The sequence below is a fragment of the Vespula pensylvanica genome, chromosome 24 (genome assembly GCF_014466175.1).
Source record: "Vespula pensylvanica isolate Volc-1 chromosome 24, ASM1446617v1, whole genome shotgun sequence".
Classification (NCBI taxonomy): Eukaryota; Metazoa; Arthropoda; class Insecta; order Hymenoptera; family Vespidae; genus Vespula; species Vespula pensylvanica.
The window spans coordinates 553,834-568,833 of record NC_057708.1 but is presented as its reverse complement, the minus strand read 5'-3'; the positions used below and the strand labels follow the sequence as shown (position 1 = coordinate 568,833).

The 15,000-nt window shown below is 29.3% G+C and overlaps 3 protein-coding genes across 11 annotated transcripts in view; 1 reads left to right on the top strand and 2 right to left on the bottom strand.

Moving 5' to 3' along the window:
* LOC122637155 (conserved oligomeric Golgi complex subunit 7) overlaps positions 1-2,677 on the top strand; it is a 4,231-nt gene extending 1,554 nt beyond the window's left edge. The window contains exons 4-11 of the mRNA XM_043829115.1: positions 23-154; positions 227-410; positions 527-720; positions 799-1,338; positions 1,433-1,553; positions 1,647-1,820; positions 1,904-2,359; positions 2,436-2,677. Of these exons, the coding sequence (XP_043685050.1) occupies positions 23-154; positions 227-410; positions 527-720; positions 799-1,338; positions 1,433-1,553; positions 1,647-1,820; positions 1,904-2,359; positions 2,436-2,608 (1,974 nt within the window). The 3' untranslated portion in view covers positions 2,609-2,677. The remainder of the gene's footprint in view (positions 1-22; positions 155-226; positions 411-526; positions 721-798; positions 1,339-1,432; positions 1,554-1,646; positions 1,821-1,903; positions 2,360-2,435) is intronic.
* On the bottom strand, positions 1,864-8,865 carry LOC122637153 (condensin-2 complex subunit G2-like). Of its 5 annotated transcripts, none has more exons than XM_043829111.1 (17): positions 7,802-8,865; positions 7,523-7,651; positions 7,110-7,256; positions 6,933-7,049; positions 6,695-6,862; positions 6,321-6,623; positions 6,069-6,236; positions 5,658-5,984; positions 5,262-5,565; positions 4,990-5,189; positions 4,646-4,879; positions 4,202-4,533; positions 3,766-4,117; positions 3,388-3,672; positions 3,115-3,265; positions 2,699-3,051; positions 1,864-2,604 (listed from the first exon to the last, which is right to left on the bottom strand). In XM_043829111.1, exons 1-16 carry the CDS (start codon positions 7,892-7,894, stop codon positions 3,032-3,034), a joined length of 3,330 nt encoding a protein of 1,109 aa, XP_043685046.1. In that variant the 5' UTR covers positions 7,895-8,865; the 3' UTR covers positions 1,864-2,604; positions 2,699-3,031. The 5 variants fall into 5 exon arrangements, with proteins under 5 accessions (XP_043685046.1, XP_043685044.1, XP_043685043.1 ...); XM_043829109.1 differs by having other exon boundaries at positions 3,129-3,265; positions 7,802-8,864; XM_043829108.1 differs by having other exon boundaries at positions 2,699-3,265.
* Positions 8,866-11,600: 2,735 nt separating this feature from the next.
* The window catches only part of LOC122637165 (uncharacterized protein T19C3.4-like), a 31,233-nt gene continuing 27,833 nt past the window's right edge, over positions 11,601-15,000 (bottom strand). For 3 of the 5 annotated variants that reach the window (XM_043829139.1, XM_043829134.1, XM_043829133.1), the window contains exons 5-9: positions 14,775-14,892; positions 14,222-14,369; positions 13,904-14,063; positions 13,485-13,605; positions 11,601-11,756 (exon numbers count right to left, since the gene is read on the bottom strand). In XM_043829139.1, the coding sequence (XP_043685074.1) occupies positions 11,680-11,756; positions 13,485-13,605; positions 13,904-14,063; positions 14,222-14,369; positions 14,775-14,892 (624 nt within the window). In that variant the 3' untranslated portion in view covers positions 11,601-11,679. The remainder of the gene's footprint in view (positions 11,757-13,484; positions 13,606-13,903; positions 14,064-14,221; positions 14,370-14,774; positions 14,893-15,000) is intronic. The other 2 variants (XM_043829135.1, XM_043829137.1) reach the window with 2 other exon arrangements.

Here is a 15,000-nt window from a genome sequence, read left to right as displayed (position 1 = left end):
TTGTGTGAAATTTATTGAACAGGTAGAAGAATGTACCGTTTCTTCTATAGAATCCTTGGAAAGACTCGATAGAATAAAGACTCAACTGGAAACTGCCAAACGTGGTCTGCACGAAGCTGATAATTGGAGCGCTTTAGCGAATGACGTGGAGGAAGTATGAATAATGATTTGGTATTTAAGTACTTTGTAATCGTTTTGATTTATTCAAAATACTTTGGTATCGTAGGTATTTGAATCGGGAGACATCGAGGTCATAGCTAGTAAATTATTTAGTATGCAAAAGTCATTAGCCATGCTCATCAATGTGGTGGATTATGAAGATAAAAAGCTTCAATTAGAGGGCTTAAAAAATAGATTAGAAGCAATGGCTAGTCCTAAACTCGTTCAAGCTTTTAACACTGGGAATTTGGGTACGCATATTTCTTCGTTTTTATGTTTTATTGTCATCTTTTTCTTTTTTTTTTTTTTTTTTGCTTTTTAACAGTATTTTATAAGAATTTTATAAGAATTTTATCTAAATCTATAGATCAGTCGAAAGTTTACGTGGATATCTTCAACAAAATGGAAAGATTACCTCAACTTCTTAAATATTATCACAATTGTTTGAAAGTATCGTTGGGACAAGAATGGAGACGAACTATCGAATTGGCGCAAGATGAGAATCTAACGTATTGGTTAAATACTTATTATGACAAACTTTTATCTACTTGGCACGAACAAGTAGATATATCTTACTTATTATATTACTATTATTAATCATTGTACTTGCACGTTCATAATCGTTTTATAACTTTAAAGGTGAAATGGTGCCATCAAGTGTTTCCTAACACATCCAGTGAAATTCTTATCAACGTATATGCCGATCTGTTAAGAAGTTTGGATCCAAGTATATCGGAATGCATAGAATCATTATTAAAACAATATTCCAACGCTATGCAGTTATCTTTATTGTTGGAACTTAAACAACTTACCAGACATTTTGCGGTAAACATAAGTGGAGCTATAGAAACGTTGTCCTTGACAAAATCAGTAAATCGAAATGTTTTGAATAATGAAACAACAGCTAATACAAAAACATTTAATCAATATATAATATCTTTGGCGCAAGCGATATATGCGCCTTACGTTCCATACGTTATGAAGTATAAAACTTACGAAGTTGCACAATTGGAACAACAGCTTCAATCTTTGGATCTATTGCACGACGATCTAAGCGATACTATCAATTCTTTGTCGCTTAGTATCTCAAGAGTTATCGGTTATGCGCATGAAGCAAATAAACGTTGTAAGCTGTTTACCGATGGCTGTGGCTATCCAGGTTTACTTAAAGCGTTAAACGTATGTATTATTGTTTTGCCTTATAATCTAATAAGAATATATATATATATATATAAAGATAATTGTATAAATAAAATTCGTAATTGTTTTGCAGATATATTTTGACAAGTATATCATTAAATATCAGGCAACTATACGACAATTGGAGAGGAAGAAAGTTAAACAAGAGGATTGGAATTTATTTCAAATGTGTCTTACCTTAATGCAGAGTATAGGTATTTTTCAAAAAAATACTTGTCACTAAAATTTGTCGATAATCGATACTTTCGCAAGACTCTTCTACGTTTTCTTTTTTTAATTTTATACAGGAGAATTTTTGGGACAAGTGCACCAGTTTGAGAAATCCTTAGTAATCGATATAATCGAATCTAATAATAAATTATTAAGCCATACAGCCGGGCCTTTTAATCAATATAAAAAATTGCTTCTCGAAACTGCTGGACAAACCGAATTAGAACAACTCGTTGCTTCGTTTCAGAAAGGTACGAAGGAACAATTTCATTGTAAAATAAGTAAATATCATAATTATAATTACCTCGAGTAAATGATTTTATTTAATTTGCAGAAGACAAAACTATTCTCGATTCTGTTATAAAACCTATTCATAAACTTTGCTCCGATTTACATCATGCGACTTACGAAGTTATTTTTGCGCCGATTTTTACTCAGTTACTCTTAGTTCAAAAAGCACCTGCTTGGTCAGGAGATGCCAATAAAATGCATCTTAGTACAGATTTACCGGATTATAGTTTCGCTCCTCAAGAATATATAACACAAGTTGGTCAATATCTGATGACGCTTCCTCAACATTTGGAACCATTTTTATTAAGGGATAATCCAAGTTTAACATTGGCATTAAAAGCTGCCGATCCTCAGTACGCTCAGGGGTCAACGGAATCTGGTTTCACTGGTATTTTATTAGATATTATTGCCAGAGGAACTTGCCAAATGTTTCATGATCAAACATTAGCCATTGGCCGATTAAGTTCTGTTGCTTGCAAGCAACTTGCTACTGACATAGGTGAGTATAGTCGAATAATTATATCGTTCGTGTTGTTAAAATAAAATATTAATTTTATTAATCCTAATTCTTGTAGATTACGTTGGAAACGTTCTAGAAGAGCTTGGTCTTTCGTTATCGGAGAATCTGCAACATATGTCATTATTATTAAGATTACCACCTGAGGAATATCAAAGTGGTAGCTCTGGTTGCAATGCCCGTGTCGTGGCTGCGGTAAGACAAATGAGAAACATTACGTTGTCTGGCTAAAATAAAATGATAATCGTACTATTTAAAAATATTAAAAAAAAAACATTACATTTATATAATTTTTTTTTTTTTTTTTATAAAACATCTTACCATTATATATTCATAAACGCATTTTGGTAATTACTATTTCTTTGATGCAATCAAAATAGTATTTTACATTCCAAAGAAAATATATTAATATCAAAATAAAATAACCGGGATATACCATCGAAGATTATTCTTCTTCGTTAATATTTTACAAACAAATGCATTGAAAACTATAACTAAAATATTTCTATTCGTAGAAAATATATGATATATAACGTATACGGTTAGAAAAATATCAATCATAGAAAAGATATTTTTAATAGATTAACAATAAATTATTGTATATAAGTTTGTCTCATTTTTAAAAGTTACTCTGTATCGAGTTAACGATCGTTTTTATTGCATCAACAATAAATCTGAAAGAAAACATTTATTTGTATTATTGATATCAAAAATGTTGAAGAGACATAAACACATACTTCGAATACGATACCTATTATGGATAGTAAGATCGCATCGTTTTTCATATTCTAACTTGATTACATTTGTAATGTCTTGAAGTTTTCTCGTGGATTTAATTGGTAAGTTAAACATTTCATTTATTATCAGTAACGTAGAAAGTATATCAACCTGCAATATGCAATAAGTATTTATAAAAAAGTAATATAAAAAATAATAATAAAAAAAAAAAAAAAAAAAAAAAAAAAAAGGATCTAAAAATGTTATAAGAAATATGCCAAATAAATCCTTACTTCATCGTAGTGTATTACAGCTTGTTTTATAGCAAGAAAGCATGCATGTTGATATTTTTTTAAATAAAGCGTATTCTTCAAAATCTTTTCTGCAAGAAATGGAAATTTAATTTTCAATATGTCCGTTGAATTGTTTCCAGCGTTATCAATGATTTCTTTGCTTATATTGCTGATACCAGTATTTAATATAATAGTTAAGTACGTAGCATGCATTTTTTGATCGCTGTATGTAAATTCGATGGTTTCAAAGTATTTCTCTATTAACAAATTTAACATTTTTAAATTCTAAAACAAGCAATAGAGTTAAATGAGTAAAATATAAATGAGTTTATATAAACGAATAGTATTCTAATAAATGCATTAATATTATTTTCTTACATTTGTATGTTCGATTATAATGTCTTTGGGATATTTATTTAAAGATATCATTACAGCATATAAGAACTTTGGTAGAATAGTATTTAATAAATTAGAATCTTCGTTGTAATATTGAGTTTTATTGAAGTGCAATAAAGCAATGATTGCTTTTAAAGCGTCGTGCATAAAAATTATGCCGGCGGATGAAGAAATAGACTTGAAATACAAAACTATAATTTTACAACATATCTTTGTAGAGAGTTGGCATTCTTTTATCATCGAATTGCATACGTTAAAAACTATCTTCAATATATTAATCGGAAATTGATGTTTTTCATGTTCTTCCATTGTAGGGATTCGAGGTATCACTCTCCTGTACAAATTTAAAGTATGTTATTTTTATACGAATTTCATATAAAAAATTATTATTAATTTATATGAACATTTATATTCATACTCTTCAACCCATGATAATATATTTTGAAGGCATTCTGAAACATCATAAACGTCAATTTTCAATAGGATATATATTATTGATAAATAGTCCTTGAAAAGACCGATCAAAACTTGTTCTTTCATTACGACGTTACTTAATTCATTTGAACATATCATTCTATTTTCCACGTGATATTGTATCACACGCAAGTCTTTCCAAACGTTTACTAAATCTTTATGATATGCAATTAATAATTTTTCTTGAAAATCAATATTCAATAAGTGCTTTAATATTCCTACAGTTAACACGAGTGTTTGTTCTTGTTCTTTTATGATCAAATCATTACTGTTTTCCTATATGGGGAAAAAAAAAAAAAAAAAAAAAAAAAAAAAAAAAAAAAAAAAGAAAGGAATACTTTTCAGTCGTTCAAATAAATAGCATTTTAAATATTTGGATAGTACTAACCTGATTATACTCTACGTTTGTAAATTTTGTTATCAGATCTTTCAATAATGTAAAAACTATATCCATTTTTTCCCATTTCATTAACGTATATAAAATTGTGATTAACATCTCATTGGAAACATTACGATTAGATAATTGTTTTGCAATGGTTTCACATATATTGTTTGCATTGCTCATCATAGTCACAGGTACAAACGAAAGTAAAAACAATGTGGATTCATTCAAAGACAATTTCTACAAAAATTTTTCTTAATTCATTTGTACGATGATGAAGTAATAAATTTTTTCTTTTCTTTCTTTTTTTTTTGTTTTTCCCTATTTTTAGTTGAAAACATTATTCATACCTGTACTCTATAAGAACATAAAATTTGTGGAAGTATACTTGTAAAAACCCGCCGTAAGTCCCTCCCTTCTTCCTTGTCAAAATATTCATTCGTAACATTTTTTTTATTTACATACAATATTATAGCAACTACCTCGAGTAATATATTAATCGATTCGCACGTGTCAATCTCTTTTTTAACTATATCTTTGGTAGAGTTTCCTGAAGAAACAAATATTACTGATTTAGCAATTACATGGCTATAAAAAAAATTGTCAAATTAATTCTTAATACCATTATGTGATTTATCGTTATTCCTTTTAAATCTTTTACTGCATTTATTGTTTGTTTCATCATCTGTTAATAAACAGCTTGCTTGTCTTTCGATCGTTAGTAATATAATATTTATAAGTCTAAAAGCATTATCCCAATTAACGATATCCTTTGAATGAAAAAAAAATTTTCTTGTTGCTGTAATGTTCTTCGTTCCTATATTTATGATTTCTTCTGTAGCATCGTCATTATTTAAATGGTCTAGTTGTATCCGCAAACACAATAATTTTATTAATTCCTCTAATAGCTTTGACTCATTGGTATCCTAAATAAATGATAAAATTTATTAAGAACATATTTTTTCGTTAACTGTTTTGAATGGAAACAATCGATTTGTTTATATCCGAATTGATTTACCTCTATACATTTCAATAGAGTAGTCAATGCAACGCTATCCCAGATTGAAATGCCAATCTGATTTTGAAGATATATAAGAAGTTTAATAAAACATTTGATAACGTCTATGTCTGCGTAATATATTTGATTGACAAAGTTATTTAAAAAATCTTTTACACTTGCGTGAGAATGTTTATTTGATACCATTAGCTTGATACCATTTAGGATACTTATTTTAATTTCTGAAGAGAATTTGCTTTTCATATGATAAGATAAAATGTTTAACCAATTTTTAATTATATCAGCAGGTATACACTTCCAATGAGATTCTAATATTTTAGAAGTACCCTGTAATTTGAAAAATATTTACATAATTAATAAATCATTGTTTTCTATTCAAGAATAAATATATAATATGTAATAATTATCTACGTTTATAGCTATAAGGCACACTTGTTGATTGGAATCCTTCAAAAGTTGTGAGATAGCTTTTGTATATTGTTTCATGTCATTTTCATTTTCTGTCAAATGTTTTGATTTCACGGAATAAATAACAAATAGAATTTCGGCTGCGTTGCATCTGACGCACGATCCAGATGCCTGAAATAAAATTAAGCATAGGTACAATAGTCGTAATATTTTATAACGATTATGTTGTCGTCGATCGATCAAACAAATTTCTACCTTCAAATGTTCCCACAATAAACTGTTCCAATGATCGTGCAACATTAGTTTTATTGCGTTGCTTTTGTAACGATGTAACGCATCTACGAATATAAGTAAATTCGTTCCAAGTTTGACTCGTCCTGTAGAATCCCTACGCGATCTTAGACAATGAAAAATAATATTTTTGAAACATTTTTCAATGATTAATTTTTTAGTTTTATTGGTAGCATTCAACCATGCTTTGGCATATAAATTCGCATATCCTTTTATTACATCAGACTCTCCAATTTCAAGTATTGTTTTTACATTATTATGAATCCCCTAAAAATACAATTATATTAAAATCATGAAGAACAAACGTGTAGTAAATTAATTCCAATACAATATTATACCATTACGAATTCTTCTCCTAACGCAAATAATTTTAACAAAATAACCGTTCCTTCTGGTACAGACATAACGACGGCACTTCGCGATAATTCAACCAACATTTGTATATCTTCGTTACGTTTTATTAAATACAGCGCAGATCTTATTTTATATAATCGTTTAATATGTTGCTGAAAAACGTACGTACGTTATTTGTCTAAAAGCTTGCAAATGTTATAAATTTATACATATATCAGTTACCGATGAAGTTTTAGATGATTCAGTCAGATGCTTTATAGCGTTCATTATCACTTTTTCTTTCCATATCATGTTTGACTTCCACCAATTTTCTAAAAGGTACGATATCTCATCTTTTACCTTAAAAAGAATTATTTATGTATATAACAGTTATTTCTATGTATCGTGGATATAACAAACCTTTGTATCTTTTATTTCTGGCAATATGACGGAGTGAAGTATTATTACGATCTCTAATAACACATTCGGAAAAAACGTTTTATGCATCACCGTCTCCAAAGCCATTGCGGCTATCGCCTGTATCAATTTTAGTGCTTGTTGCTTTTCCTAGAAATAAATTTCAAACTTAATAATTTATATAAAGTAATCTCTATACACACGGTATCTACAAGTGGGACGAAAGTGATTCTCTATGAAAAAACAATTTGAAAATCTACCGCACGCTTCTGCAATTATAGCTAAGACTTACTATAATAATAAGATATTTTAAATTATAAATTAAGATCAAATTATACACATTATTAAGTTTAAAATTTTTTTTTTTAGAGAAAGCAACAAACGTTAAAATTAATAGATACGTATAATGTTCGTACTTTGGAATTTTCATTATCCGATTGTAATATAGATAGCTTTTGTGCTTTCAACAGTATTACTTTCACATGATACCATAATTCGCATAGCTCTTCCTCCGACAAGATTTTTATATTTCTTACGTCCGACTTCTGTAAAAGGAAATATCGAATATTTTATTCTTACTGCAAAAAACAATATTTGAAATAAGTACACGTATAACGATTATAACGAATAAAATAAATAATTAGTATAAATAACGGATATAACAATGTAAACTAAAAGATGAAATGTAAACAAACCATTTTATCACATATAGTAGATATATCACAGCCTTTGGTTTTTAAAATACGAAACAATATTTTATCATGTATTATAACGCGTTGGCAGGACATTTTTTATATAATAAAAATCATATATAACGTCAAAATTAATATTAATATCTTTCCCGTTCAATTTTCATTCAGAACTATCAATATTTCCAAATATATTTTCTTCTTATTGTATACACACTATCCCCTTAATTTTTATAACAGAAATATTACATATAAAATAACATATATGTATATATTTAACATAACCCTTCACATTTAGATTAATATATAATCCATCGTGATCACCCATGCCGCTTTAATTATTTCTTCAATGTAGATTTAATACGATCACAGTGATAGAATGTGGAATAAAACATGTTTAACCTTCAAAGTTTCTATCGTAAATGCGTCGCATGAATATAGGAAAAATTCAGTACGTAGTAACGCCATCTATTAGTAGCGTTCCGTACTTAACGACGCGTTGGTCGAACCGCGCCAAAATTGATTCAGGAACGTATCAACAAGGTGATCCAGTTGGTACCGAGAATAGAAAAAAAAAAAAAAAATTAAAATTATATGAGACATTAAAGAAGGTTACTTTAAATTATACAAATTATACAATGTTATTTCTTTACGTGATCTTTATTCGCTACAAATATGTTAAAACCGAAAAACCATCATCGCCAAGAGAAATTGTTCACCATGGTTGCCGCCGTGTATTTCAGGCTCTCCATTGAATTAATTATGATTAGCTAATAAACGAATATAAAATAATCGATCGTAAAGCTTGCAGCACCATAATAACTTGCAAACGCACGATTCGTACGTTCAAATTTTCGTAAATTAGTGAGTATAAATTATATTAATCTTTGAACGGACGACGTCGAAACGTTGAAAATTCTTTTTCACATTCATACATATTCACGTACACGCGCGTATAGAATCTCTCTCTCTCTCTCTCTCTTTCTCTCGCATAAGTAGAGCGCCGACGACTAGCGTCAGTTTTTTTTTTATCACACGTATTTTATAAAGATAGGAATAGCTACAGGAAATATATAACACGATATATATATATATATATGTATATATATAAACTGTGATTCGTTAGTACTCCTCAACAAATTTTAATTAGAAAGTAATAAAAGAATAATAATGGAACGAAAGAAATGCAGAAAATGCTAGCGTTCCAATATGGCGTCCAATATTAAAAATACTACGAAAAGAAAAAGAAAAAGAAAAAGGAGCTAAAAAGAAGAAACTCGAATTTATGAATGAAAGTAAGACTTTAATCTACTTATTAACATTCTCCATCATCTTCGTAAAACTTTGTATCACAAAAACGTGTTTTAAATGTGGAGCTAAAAACGAACCAATCACATTTACTGCATTTGCTCTTTCAATCACATAATGACTACTTGCATCGATTAATCACAAATTTGACTGTATATAAATGTGCTCGATAAAAACAACAATTATAGATATATATATATATATATATATATATATATATATATATATATATATATTATATATATGTAAATATGTATATATATATATAGTTATATAATATATATATATATATGTATATATATAGTTAGAATAACAAATCCGATTGATTAACGTCTAGATATTTAAATTTCGCGGCAAAAGAAAAGGAGAATATTATATAATATTCTCGTACGGTTACGATTTTATTTTCATGCATAGAACACACAAACGTAGCAAGTATATGCGAATAAACTATATTTATGAATTCGTTAACGTTAATTAATCCTCCATAAATCAATTTATTTTTAAATTTAGACAAAAGATATATAAATATGTGACAATTACATAATATGATCTTTTAGCAAAGTACTAATATAAATATTAATTATTAATTTAAAAATACTAGTATAGTACTTATACTATTATAAGTAAATCACGAAGGGCTATCTTCTAGTACTATACTTATGTTTGTAAAACGAAAGGAAACTTAATTTTTAAAATAAATTACAGGATTCTATACTCCATTCATATTCTTTATATATTATATATATTATAATGTTTTTTATTATACCAGCATAGATTAATATATTTTGTTTTTAAACTAGTATTACTACCAGTATATATACTTATTATATATTATTACTTTTATTAGTATACTAGTTAGTATTACTTATACCAATGTAATTAACAATATACTGGTATAAGTAATACATATAATTAGCATATATAAGTAGTAATCTAATTGTATAAGTATATTACTTTAAGTAGTACTAGTAATATACTAATATAATTATACTACACTAAGCACCATAACTTATATTTAATAAGAACAATGAAAAATTTTTAATATCAAGTAACAACCAAGTTTCTTGCAAAAATATCAATGAAACTTTTCAAGAGTACAGACAGAAATGATTGTGTAATAGTAATTTACATGGCTTTATAGAGGATTAATTTCTATATTCTTCTCTTTTTTCAATTTCTTTCTTTCTTTCTTTCTTTCTTAACTTTTTTTTTCCTTTATCATTCGAACTAGTTCTTATAGCACTTGTGCGTATTTCGTCGACATTGTTTAGCAAGTTACAAACACGATGCTTAATAATAATACAAATAATGTCTCGTTACTAAAATAATTAATTATCAAGTGTAATCAAAGTGGCACGATTTCAATGTATATATGTGTGTTTCTCTCTCTCTCTCTCTCTCTCTCTCTCTCGTTCATATCTGAATATCAATTATTTCGTTTTGACTAGAATCATTTAACTAACATCGGCTACGAGATTACGTCAGTCTGTCTATATTTTTTTTTGATGATATTTCAAAATCGTATATAATTCGTCCACTATTTTCTTTTACGATTATTCGATCATGATATCAAACAAAGTTAAATATTCTTAAAGCTGTAATATTATTACATATGTATGCCGTCAAACGGAGCAAATACTGTAGCTCAGAAAGCTGCTAATTATTAATAATAGAGAGGCATGCAAGGAACACGACGAACTTTGTCTTAGTTTTTCTCTTCTTTTCTATTTTTTTTTTTTTTCTTTTTATTCCCTTTTGAGTTTTACGTGTCTTTTTCTTCTTTCTTCCTTTCTCTCTCTCTCTCTCTCTTTTTTTTTTTTGTTAAGTACAACGACAAGAGAAGTGTATTACGTTCGTCGAAAGCACAGTTCATTAAAAATATCATCATTGCGTATTGAATTGTAAGCAAATTGTCAACAACGCTTTATATGCCTACAATTCGCATAGAATGAAATTTCTTTAAAATATACCAAGAGATTATTATTACTATTATTATTATTATTATTATTATTATTATTAATTTTTTTTTTGGATGACCGTGAGCAACGATGTCAACATGATCCGTCATCATTAAGCCATTCCTTTGCTACTAACATTTTTCTTTCCTTCATTATTTAAGCAAGAAAGTAGTCATGCTTATTCAATAACGTTCTTCCAAAAAAAAAAAAAAAAAAACCGTGAGTAACGATTCAGTGCTCATAAAATAAAAAAGATAGAAAAGAAAAAAAAAAAAAAAGGAGAAAAAAAGGAAGAAAAGAAATATGGCATTCGAAGTAGCACTAATTATATTAAAGACACCATCATTGACAAGTTACACACAAGGTGTCTAACTCGCTTTATCAATATTTTGCTGCTGACCGTCGTTGCATTCGTCGCATGCATGCATGCATGCATGCACGTACGTCATGCAAAGTGAATATATATTCGAATACGTTTAAAATGGATTACAATTTTTTGTAAGAGATTTTTCTTTTTTCTTTCTTTTTTGTTTTTTATCTTTTTGTTGTTTTCATGCTTTCTTTTTTTTCTGATTTTCTTCTTTTTTTTTTTCAATCATTTATTCCTTTATGCGGTCAGCAGCCGGTAAATTTCATGCTACTTTCTTCTTGTTGGTCTTCTTGCTGCGTGGTAGAGTGGCAAAACTCGTTATCTGCAATAGAAGATGAAATAATTTAATCATGCGTTCGTTGTGGTGACAATGTATTAAATTAAAAAGAAAGAAAGAGAAAATTAGAAAAGAAATATTACAAATGTATGCGTAAAGAAATATATACATCATTAATAATTTTATTTCTAATTTGTAATAACCACGTGACTGTCATTCTGTTATTTGTTTTAATCTTCTTTTCAAACGGATTAAATTAAATGAAAACTCTTTGTTTTTTTTTCTTCTTTTTTTTTAAAGATTGGCATGCAGTATAAATGTAGACACGTTAATATGTGTTTTATGTTTTATAAACTTATATAATACACACGCAAACACACACACACACACACTAGTTATATGTTATATCGAATTTCTTCAAAAGATCACTTTCATACAATTTACAATGGACCAACCCTTCTTTCTTGCCACGTCCCGGTGTATTCTAAAATTGTGTCGAACAAAAATAGGATAGGAATAGGGATATCGATATTTGTTCTTTTTTTTCTTTCTTTCTTTCTTTTTTTGTTCTTAATCTTCAAGCAATATTCTCGTTGGAGTAAACTTTTCTCGAGGCACCAGGCGATCGTGACATTTGTGGTATAGGTATACGTTTTATCGATGTCACCTTTTTGTCAGAATCTTCCGTTTTATCGGATAACTCGTTCCGATCGATATTATCAGAAATCAAATCTTTTTTGAAATTATTTTCATCGATTTTGTCGTTATCAACGTTGCTTGAAATTTCATTAGGATCTATATCAGCACCTTGATCGTTATTGATCTTGTTCGTAAAAATATCTTGTGATCCTATGCTGACGGATCTTGATCTTGAGCTACAATATTCAGAAACAGATGGACTTGTAGACTCTTCGTCTTTGTTCGACGTAGAACTCGAACCTTTGTGAAAGGCACCGTGAAAAATATTTTTTGGGATGGCTAATAATTTGGCGATACCATCCTTACTTCGTTTCTTCCGTTTCGTTTTCGTTTGAGCTGCGTGAGCTATGAAAACATTTTTGGCATTGTCGACATTTGCAAAAGTTTTAACCGTGCCAGTTTTGATTACCAAGGTTGCTTTCAACGCATTTTGAGGCGATTGACTATCCTCGGAAAGAGTTTCGTCGTCTGTTAAAATCGGTGTTTTCGGTGCTGGCATTTTGTTATATTTACCAGCACGATCGTTGTTATCCGAGTTATTTTGTGTTACGTTATTCATTGTCGAGCAAAGGTTTAAAGAATCGACATTTCCAAAATTTTCTAAATATGGTACCTTGTCCGAGACAAACTTACCAATCCGATTTAATTTTTCCTCGGACGATACTATCTTCGTGACGGCCTTGTGCGCGTTATTTAAAAGTTCTTTCAATTCGTCCAGCTTCTCACGACAAATCTCATCCTTGATTTTATCAATATCCACGACATCGGTGGTTACAGCTGTTTGCAAAGAATTTTTAAGAAAATCGACCTCCTCAGTATTCTCCTTATTTTCCATACCCTTTTGTCGAAGATCTGATTCTTTGCTCGATGCTATTGTTAACATTTCACTCGACCTTTGACAATCCTTTAAGTTATTATCTGTTTCTGAAAGTTCAGTCTGAGGTTTATCAGGTTCTTCATCCGTCTCGTTTGTTAAATTCGGTACAAACCAAATCTCAGATTCTTCGGACGACGATTTGGATTCTCTCTTTTTAATATCATCGAATAATTTCTCATCATTGTTAACAAACTTACTCATCTTCTGAAGATCATCGTTCGGAGTCAGGAATAACAAAAGTTGATGAACTTGATCAGGAGTTAGGAAGGTTAATGGCGATGGAAGAAGGTCGTCGTACTCGGATTCCTCTCCAGTGTCCTTCAAATATCATAAGCGTTGAAAACAATTAAATGTTTCAAGTTGTACGAATGGTACGAAGAGAAAATGACACATGGAGTCTAGTCGTAGTTGTGACGGTAAAAAAAAAAAGAAAAGAAAAAGAAAAAAAATGTCGGACGACGACAAATAAAAAAAAAAACGAGGAAAAAGAAGAAAAGAAAAGAAAAAAAAAAGAAAAAAAAGAAAAAGAAAAGATGAAACACGACGTACTTCCAATATTTTCCTAATACAGAGCTTTTAAAAAAATTGTTCGTGACTTTTTCCTAGAGGTACCAACCTCAGGTGTTTTTTTTGTTGTCGAGCGAGGCTTCACGCGTGTCCTGGCTCCTACACTCGATGTTCTAACCAAAGTGTCACCTTGGGATGTTACTCGATGTGATTGCAATGCTTCACCACTACTGTATCCGCTGGATATATCGTCGGACGATCTGATATTACTGCGATATCAATCGATAAAAAATATTAACAAAAATCGTCATTATTATAACCATTCGTCGTCTAACGAAGACATCATTATATCAAATATAATTTTTTGAAAGAAAATATATCAGGAGGAATACCTTCTTGGTAAAAGATTTCTTGAAAAATTACGTACGTTAAACTAGTTATTGGTTCTCTAGGCCTTGGTTGAATCATATCGACGTCTACTTCAGAAAAGTACATTTCTACTCTATTGGTGCTGGATTGTGTCCTTCGTGGACTGTATCCTCTTCTTCCTACATGCTCTCTTCGACGAGGTTCCACTAAGAGTTATCAATTAATGTTAAATATAAAGATTTAAGCTTATCGATTAACGAATTAACAAGTTGACTGTGTGTTCTATTGTGATTACAATAAAATATTGTAAACGTGTTATTGTAACAATGAAATCTTTAATAATCCATTTAAATAGTGAGTTTATCTTGATACACTTTACAACACAAAAGTGATCGATGACATCATTCATCTTATTTTAATCATTTTACAAAATTTTTGTTTAATTTTGTTAAATAGTTCAATCGATTGATTCTGCTCGTATCCTTCAATGCAAATGAAATAATAGCATAGTAAATATATAATGTGGATATATAAAGAGATCAGGTCAGAAGTGTTACCAAAATGGCAGTCAACCTGTTTTAAGAAATACATATATAGAATATAAAAACAACCTTCCATGTCAGTCTCGTCTCGCGATTCAGGCAAGCTTCTATTTTCGACATCCTTTCCACCAGTCAAATCGCTTAAACTATAGCTCTTCCTCAATTGTTGAACCAATCCACCGCCCCCCTGAAAAAAAAAAATATAATTTCTATTTTCAAAAAAATCATTACCGATTAACCAACGTTCGTCGAATTCTTTTTCTCCAATTTTTTTTTTTTTTTTTTTTTTTTTTTT

What these genes read in the sequence shown, in the direction of transcription:
- LOC122637153 (XM_043829108.1), bottom strand. Translation starts at nt 7,894, where the DNA reads ATGTCCTGCCAACGCGTTATAATACATGATAAAATATTGTTTCGTATT. An exon ending in CTACTATATGTGATAAAATG is followed by an intron (nt 7,652 to 7,801) that starts GTTTGTTTACAT and finishes TTCCTTTTACAG; the next exon opens with AAGTCGGACGTAAGAAATAT. An exon ending in CTCTATTGAAATGTATAGAG is followed by an intron (nt 5,566 to 5,657) that starts GTAAATCAATTC and finishes TCATTTATTTAG; the next exon opens with GATACCAATGAGTCAAAGCT.